Source organism: Physeter macrocephalus, chromosome 12, assembly GCF_002837175.3.
Source record: "Physeter macrocephalus isolate SW-GA chromosome 12, ASM283717v5, whole genome shotgun sequence".
In the NCBI taxonomy this organism is placed as follows: Eukaryota; Metazoa; Chordata; class Mammalia; order Artiodactyla; family Physeteridae; genus Physeter; species Physeter macrocephalus.
The window spans coordinates 55671279-55680683 of NC_041225.1; the positions used below are offsets into that span (position 1 = coordinate 55671279).

Consider the following 9405-nt stretch of genomic DNA (forward strand, 5'->3'; position numbering starts at 1 on the left):
CATGCCGCGGAGCGGCTGGGCCCGTGAGCCATGGCCCCTGAGCCTGCGCGTCCGGAGCCTGTGCTCCGCAACGGGACAGGCCACAGCGGTGAGAGGCCTGCGTACCACAAAAAAAAAAAAAAAATCAAACCACAAAATTAGTAGGAAAAAAAAAAGCAAAAACAACTTGCCAGAGTAAGCACCATTAAGAGTTTGCTGTAGGGCTTCCCTGGTGGCGCAGTGGTTAAGAACCCGCCTGTCCATGCAGGGGACACGGGTTCCAGCCCTGGTCCGGGAAGATCCCACATGCCGCGGAACAACTAAGCCCGTCCCCCACAACTACTGAGCCTGAACTCTAGAGCCTGTGCTCCACAACAAGAGAAGCCACCGCAATGAGAAGCCCGTGCACCACAACGAAGAGTAGCCCCCCGGCTCGCCGCAACTAGAGAAAGCCCGTGTGCAATAACGAAAACGCAATGCAGCCAAAAATAAATAAATATTAAAAAAAAAATTTTTTTTTAAAAGCGTTTGTTGTATATCCCAACCTTTTTCTATGCACACACATGTACACATAGGTTAGGGTTTTTTTTTTAATTATTATTTTTTAATGGGATTGTACTATATGTACTATTTTGCAACTTGCTCTTTTTACTCAATGTATAACAAATTTAACATAGGGAAGCAGGTCTTACATAAACCATGAGGATTTAAAAGATTCAATGAAGAAAGGCAAGAAATGGTCTATTAACTCCAACGTTTTGATACTTCCAAGCTGCCTATTTTTAAAGAGAGATTCAGAAAAGTCCATTTGGGAAAAATTTCAAAAAGGTACAAGTGAACATATTATTAAACAGTGTTATTTTTTCCTCATTAAAAAGGCAAAGCACACTGTAAGATGAAACAATGGACTATTTTATGGTAGCAAGTTATTTTATCAAAAATAGTAAAATTCTCTGTGGGTACTGGTTTCATTCTTTAAATCGAAGACAAATAGATATAGGGGACGGTGGGGAGAATAAACACCACTCGTCTAGAAATGATTAAACAGGAAAAAATAAGATCTATATTACACGGTATTCATACACATCAATAAAAAATTTACAAATAAAGGATATTCAACCATTGCTTGTATCCCATTTCTCTTGAATATAACAATACGTTGCACTTTTCCAACAGGATTGCATACAGTATATAAAACATCCTATGAGGGAAGAAAATAAGACTTCATCACATTTTATACTTAGAAAAATAATAAAGCTATACTCTATTTTGTTTTACTAAAAAAAAACTGTCAAGATGTCTTTTCTGTTAAGTACTAATTAAACTTTTAAAAACTGTTACACTTTAATAAATCTAAAGTTATTTCTTCACCTACACAATATACCCACATTAGAGAACTTCCAATGAACCATTTGAAAAGCACTATTACTTATTTTTAATCTCCTAAATGAATCCTCAATTTTTATTTTTTTAACAGGTACCTAAAAGAATCTCTGACAAAACACAATTAATAAACCAAAGCTGTAATCACTTTGTTTTTTTCCAAATGTGACTGAAATGTTTAATACTATAATCACTTAAATTACAATAATAAATATTTATTAAAGAGTAGTAGTAGAACAACTCAGTATTTATTTTCAAGGACAATGGCTATAGATAAAAGACCCAGGGAAGATCATTTATATTGAGTTAAATTTCACCAAACAAGATGCCTGAATCATCTAAGAGAGAACCCTAAATAGCCACTTAGGAACAATTCTTCAACTTTCAAAATTTGAGTACCTACAATTACACAGCCACACCATTAGGTACTAAGGATACAGTAAACAAATCGGAGAACTTGTACTAGTTATATTCTTTCTCCCAAAACACCAAATACTGTAAATATATTAATACTATTTATTAATAAGTCTATACATATTACAAAAGTAAATAGATACATACTGTCTAACTAAATTTAAATAGTGCCTTATGCTTTAAGTTTATGTCCAAATATCATATACCCTTACTAGAAATCATACTAAATGAAGTTCCTCTTATTGTGATATTTTATTCATTACAAAAACCCAGTGTCCTTATCACTAGTTTATTATTAAACAGCATGTGATTATCATGAAGTAGAAAACTGAACTGGTTCAAGAACATGAATCCTTTTACATTTTAATATCACTTTTCTAAAGAGTGAAGAAGGGAATTTTTAGGTAAATCAGAGAAGTTTTTAACAAGCTATCTCTAAACAGCTTATAATGATAAATATATCTTACTGTACTATGGAATTCTGTCACTACCTAGTAGATGCTCTTAATACATGTGCTGGCATATTAGAGAGAGACTTCTTGGATCATTTCCACCAAGTCCGTCTAACGCTTTATTAACAGAAAGAGAATTAACACTGATGTTAATTTAAAAATTAAATGTGCTTATTTAATTATGACAACCGTGCTTCTGACCTTTTTATAGCTTCAGTGCTCACCATGTCTTTGTTCATTAAACTTGACAGTCAAAATTAAAATTAATTTTAATAATTCTTTTTTAAAAATCCACTATTTTCAACTATCTATATGGCAGTGAAGAAAACTACAGATTAGTCACTCAAGACAAATTCCAAAATCACTTTTAATTTAGTTTGTCTTACTAAAATACATACCACCGTAATTGGATAAAGAGGATTCTGAATTGATAGCAGAAGAACTTTGTTGCCTCCTGATGGATCATCAGTATTTCCTGGCCGAGTGATCCTTTTGCTTGTAGAATAGTTGAAAAAAGCCTGCTGACCAGCTATGTACACGGGTTCATCTGCAGCAAATGTCACACATTCTTTGGCGCTATCTATGTTCTCAAATTCCACTAGAGCCTGCCGCTTAAATGGCATCATCATCACATAGCTGAAAGGGTGATTGGGAAAGAATAATATAGCAAGTTCAATTAACATTATTTTTCTCAATCAAGTAAAAGCAGACTTTAATAAAAATGTCTCAAATCATACAGATTAGTAGTCTTCACTACCTGTATCCAATATTAGTCAACTCTTAAATTATCCAAATAAATTGTGGTATACCAGGTAGATGGTACATATTTGAAACCTCCTCCTCCTGTGATTGAAAGCTTTTAACTACCTCGTGCCCTCCTCAAGCACAATTCTGTTACCAGTTGTTAATAATGCCATCCAGTTTATTCCTCAGGCTGCCACTTCCAAGCAGCATTAGAAAATACCTAGATACAGAAATCAGCAGAGAAACAAGAAGATCCTACTGTGTAGCACAGGGAACTATATTCAACATACTGTGAAAAACCATAATGGAGAAGAATATGAAAAAGAATATATATGTATAACTGAGCCACTTTGCTGAAGAGCAGAAATTAACACAACACTGTAAAGCAACTATACCTCAATAAAAAATTTTTTTTAAAAGAAATCAACAGAGATAAAACTCAAGAGAAGGTTAGCAGATGGGTCTCCTCAACAACAGAAACTACCACCTCTATTGAATTTTGCAAATAAGTAAGCACCACACTAAGAAATGACTACACTTCCATCTGTCTTACTAAAAACAGAGAACCAAAAGACAAAAAGAAGCAACTACAAACAGACCAAACTTCATAAAATAATCTCCTCTAAAATTCTTAAATATTTTTAAATATTAAAGAATCCATAAAAAGATATTCACTAGAATATGGTAATCGTGGATGCTATGGCCAAGACAGTGAAGTATTTACTCTTCATTTTATACTCTTTGGGAAGGGGAATCTATTTTAATACATGGAATGAAAAATAAAGAAATGAAGGAAGGGAGGTTAGCAAGAAATCAGAACATATGGATCAGAACAGGGAAACATGTCCTTTATTCACAGGAACAAGGACCTTAAAAATATTTTAAAATACAATCAATGTGCTTTTAATAATAGCAGAAGGCCAGAGAAATAACATCAGCTCCGGTACTCAGTGACAGCACTGCTTCTCAATCAGGCATCCAGGACCAACCACTAAACTTCAAAACCTATCAAGTGTTTCTTAGTAAGAAACAGACCACTTCGTAGCCTGGCAAATTATGTAATTTCTTATGAATTTCAGCTTCCTCTTTATACAACTGGGAGGATTATCATCAAGATTACAGTTCCTGCATACATATTGCTTGCCTTGCCTTATTCATCTTTACATCCTCAGAATCTAGAAATGGAGCCTGGCACATGACAGGTATTCAATCAATATTTGTTGGTCTATGAGGCTTATTAGCTCTCTCAAACCACATCATTCAAAATTAAAGAATAAAACACAGAAACAATAACGCCTGGGATTAGTTTATAAATGCAAGATATAAATTCCCAGAGAGAAACATTCGTTTTAGAAACGCAAACTCCTAGCTGAAGTTCTAAAGTCTTGCATACAAAAAGATAGAAAACCCTGGAATCAGGTCTACACTAAAGAAATTAAGGAATAATAAATATTCTCCTCTCACAAATATAAGTTGTTTTATAGCTAAATGATATCACCAAGTAAATATGTTAATAATGCCCTTTGGCTCTCTGGAAACACAGAAAAATTATAAAGGCCCCAAAATATTTAAATTCTTTATTGGCCTATTAAAATAGACTCACCTGTTTGTAGTAAAAAGTGCTGTCAATACTATAAGTAAGCTAGAAGCACAGAGCTAAGAGTTAAACAGGTTACCCAGGAAAAGTGGCATCATATGAAGATAGGGAAGGGAAAATTAGAATGTCACAAAGACATTTTAGAATTCACTTAAATTGTTTGGCACAGAATTTTTTAAAAAATTTTAAAAAGCATTAGTATGAGAAAGACTGGAAGACCAAAGAGAGAAAAAATAAACAAAAAGTCTAAAGAACATGGTAGGTAGGGTGGGTGCTTTCAACTTATAGCTTAAAACATGTTTACTAATTTTTAAATAAAAACAGAAGGAAGCAAGAGATTTACTACACAAATTAGGTCCCAAAAGTTTTGTTTTAAAATTTAAACTGGTATAGCTAATCACTACCTAGCATCCTCTCCTTTAATGAGAGGGGAGAAGGGAGGAAAAGAGACTCAGTATATATTTCTAAATATTATTTTGATTAAATAAAGACAAACAAAATAGCAATTTTATTATCCTGACACAACCGTTCTCAAGACCTTGTTATAGTTTCTTCTGAACTTCTTTCCTATACATCTAGTTTTTAAGTATCAACTTACTATATATTGAACTTGGTGACTCACCTATTTAAGACGAGCAGTTTCTATACAATCTTTATAATTCCCTCCCCCACACACACCACTAAATAAATCAACAAATAAAAAAATAGGGAAAGGTTCTATAAATGCAACTTTTTTTTTTTTTTTTTTGCGGTAGGCGGGCCTCTCACTGTTGTGGCCTCTCCCGTTGCGGAGCACAGGCTCCGCGGCCATGGCTCACGGGCCCAGCCGCTCCGCAGCATATGGGATCTTCCCGGACCGGGGCAAGAACCCGTATTTCCTGCATCGGCAGGCGGACTCTCAACCACTGCGCCACCAGGGAAGCCCTAAATGCAACATTTTGAAGCAAAACACCTACTCCTCATAAGAGGCTGTTCAAGGTTCTTTTAGCTTTAGTAGCAGCCACCTCTTATTCAAGATCATTCCACACAACTGAAACTCCTATTATACATATTTATGCCAATTAAGCTCGTAATTATATACTAATTTGTTCCGATTATTTCATGACTTTTCTATCCACATAACTACCAATCTTGAGGACAGAACGATGTACTATGCAAATTAACTAAATAAAATTCATATATGGAACACATTACCATGGACTAAGTATCAAACAGTACAGAGTCTAAAACTGGGACTTCCCTGGTGGCACGGTGGATAAGACTCCAAGCTCCCAGTGCAGGGGGCCCGGGTTCCATCCCTGGTCAGGGAACTAGATCCCACATGTGTGCTGCAACTAAGAGTCCACGAGCTGCAACTAAGGAGCCTGCCTGCCACAACTAAGACCCAGCACAACCAAATAAATAAAATTTTTTTAAGTATATAAATAAAATAATAAAAACGGACCGGCCACTCAGAAGTAATTCAAATTGCTTACAAACTTAAACAAATAGTTCTATTTCTTTAATCCCCAACATTCAGGTCATGGTCATAATTAACATCAAAATATCAAAATAGTTATTATTTCCCTAAAGTTTCCAACTGTATTTGCTCATCAACTTGTTTTCTGACATTGCTTTGGTATTTCTTGGCTCTAAGAAAATAACTTAAAAAACCCTAAATATATAAGAACAGAAGAAAGTAATAATTCAGAGATAACCATCTTTTTATAACTCCATGAGACAATGCACCACCTAGAAGGTCCTTATAGTGACTGGGTTAGACTAGTACCAACATGCAAGTCTAAATAAATATAGTCTAAGGAGTCTGCTTCAATACTATGTAACTGTCCAGACAAACTTAACTTCCAATACCCACTCAAATGACTAAGAAGTGATAAGAGTTATCTTAGTGATACTTCAAGAAATGGGCTTTTTTTTTTTTTTTTTTTTTTTTTTTTTTTGCAGTATGCAGGCCTCTCACTGTTGTGGCCTCTCCCGTTGCGGAGCACAGGCTCCGGACACACAGGCTCAGCGGCCATGGCTCACGGGCCCAGCTGCTCTGCGGCATGTGGGATCTTCCCGGACCGGGGCACGAACCCGTGTTCCCTGCATCGGCAGGCGGACTCTCAACCACTGCGCCACCAGGGAAGCCCCAAGAAATGGGCTTTTTTAATGCCTGTGTGGATTTCCAGTTTGTACCTCCAAGGATCAACAATATGTTAACAGTGGTTTCTGAGGTACATAAGTTAAGGGTAACAAGTTTGCTAAGTCATCCATCTCTCAATGAGGTCACCAAAGAAATTAATTAAAAAGATCCCATGATGGAAGGTAATACAACCCCTACTCCTTTGAAGCAATGATTCCTCTGTTGGAACCTCTGATCACTCCCTCACCATCTATTTATTCACCATCTTTTCAATACTCAAAACTCCACATAAATTTTTATAAAATTGAAGCAATCAAGAGATCTCAGCAAATATATTGAAATTTCTCTTATATATTATGACTTAGTCTGTGTCTGATGCCTATACCAAAAAGCCCAAACGTACTCATCAATGGAAAAAATAATGAAGTAAACTCTAGATTATCCATACTAAGAAGAGAACAGCCAGGCATATTCCAAAAATAATCTACAAAATGTTTTAGAGTGTCTATTTTTGCAGCAGATTCACTTTTCTAATTATATATTTCATTTAAGTCAATATTCTTAAGTACACACCAGCTGTGGAAAAAAGGAGGAGCCTGAGTGAATACAAAACACAAAAGGAAGACAAGCTAGGATAAAACACTGACCGCTCATGATCTGCAATAAGAACTCACAGCAACACGCACCTAAGCAAATAATGCCTACCCTTAATTTACCCACTTTTCATTGCCAACTAATTCTTAAATACTTCAAAACAAACAAAAAACAAAACAAAACAAAATCAGTATTTTAAGTACCACTCTTTGAAACTCTGAAGATAAAGGGCGTAATTAACTCAATGGTTTAAAAGCAGCATTTAAGAAGGAATCACGGATTCATTTGAAAATCAGATGAAAGATGCAATAATCAATTTTACACACAACCTGGTTGAGGAGTGAGAGGGAATCATGGATACACAAAAATTCATCCATGCATAATCCCAGAAAGCCTTAGAAGCCTTCAAAGATATATAATCATATGCAAACAATATATACTATGGTTAAACATCAAGGCTTATAGCAAGCAAGCAAAGTTTGTTCTACCATACTGTTTTCACAATCTGTATGAAGTCCCTATTGGCCTTACCATATTGTCCCAAATTTTTCCAGAGCCTCCACAAGGTCTGCTTCCACCACAGATTCACAGAGTCCTCGAACATGGACAACGGGTGAAACAGAAACTTTATGATGACTTCCACCTGCCTCCTAGCAAGACAGAATAATTTCTAGTTAAAAACTTTAAAAGTCTAAATAAATTGCATCTTTTAGTAAACCCATCTCTGTATTAAAAAGCAAACATTAAAAAAAAAAATCCCAAACCAAATTGCAATTCATAAGTTAGTGAAAGGACCCGAGAGTAAAATCACTAATTAAATGTTTGGCATGAAAATTCTGATTTCTTAAAAGGGAGCATATTCTCTCTCAGTAAGAACTACAGATAAGTTATTTAATAACTCATTTCAACTTCAACTTACATAATATTGTACATCAACGATACTTCAATAAAAAAATAACTTATTTCAACTTCAATGAAATCTCAGAAAAAACGTCAGCAGATACACAGAGCATGCTACAATTGGAAACATACTTTATATTCATAATTTTGCTTACATAAAAATCAAAATCTCAAGTAGACCAAATGAACAAAAAGTCCCAATTAAAATTTCTTCTTTAATATAAAGATTATATACTTTATTTTTCCTGCAATATAGATTAATATCATCTTTTGTCCTCGTTTAATTGGTTACCAAGTCCCACAATAATTTGAAGTTATTCAGTACACCTGACAACTTAAATTTATACAAGATACCATCTTTGCTGATGAACAAGGAGTACTCAAAAATACAAGCCTTGGGAAATTTCCTGGTAGTCCAGTGGTTAGGACTTGGTGCTTTCACTGCCAGGGCCTGGGTTCAATCCCTGATTGGGGAACTAAGATCCCACAAGCCATGTGGCACAGCCAAAAAAAAAAAAAAGCCTTCCTGGGCTTCTGTGAAGTACTGTGTATCTTTGAGTATGCCCAGCAAGAAGTTTTAAAACATATGGTCTTAAACTTTATTTTAAAAGGGACTATGTAGGAGAATTAGCTTGAAAATGAAAATAGCTCTCATTTACTTATTCAAGTTCTATTAAGACAAAGATCTGTATTTACAACTAGCCACTGGGAACCTCTCTTGCATCACTTCAGAAATGACCTCCATAAAAAAATGAAATCTTGCCATTTGTGACAACATGGGTGGATCTAAAGGGTATTATGCAGAATCTAAAAAACAAAATAAACCAACAAGCAAAACAAAACCAAAACAGACTCACAGATACACAGAACAAATGGGTGGCTGGGGGGGAGGGATGTGAAACAGGTGAAAGGGATTAAGAGGTACAAACCTGCAGTTACAAAATAAGCCATGGGATGTAATATACAGCATAAGGAATATGGTCAATAATATTATAATAACTTTGTATGGGACTGATGGTTACTAGACTTATCATGGTGATCATTTCATAATGTATGCAAAGTCAAATCACTATGCAGTACACCTGAAGCTAACATAATATTATATATCAACTATATTCCAATTAAAAAGTAATTTCTGGGGCTTCCCTGGTGGCGCAGTGGTTGCGCGTCCGCCTGCCGATGCAGGGGAACCGGGTTCGCGCCCCGGTATGGGAAGA

General features: G+C 35.4%; 1 protein-coding gene across 1 annotated transcript in view; it reads right to left on the reverse strand.

Moving 5' to 3' along the window:
* The window catches only part of HNRNPLL (heterogeneous nuclear ribonucleoprotein L like), a 39687-nt gene that overhangs the window by 18974 nt on the left and 11308 nt on the right, over positions 1–9405 (reverse strand). Inside the window, exons 2-4 of the mRNA XM_055089129.1 lie at positions 7820–7938; positions 2627–2864; positions 1100–1180 (exon numbers count right to left, since the gene is read on the reverse strand). Of these exons, the coding sequence (XP_054945104.1) occupies positions 1100–1180; positions 2627–2864; positions 7820–7938 (438 nt within the window). The remainder of the gene's footprint in view (positions 1–1099; positions 1181–2626; positions 2865–7819; positions 7939–9405) is intronic.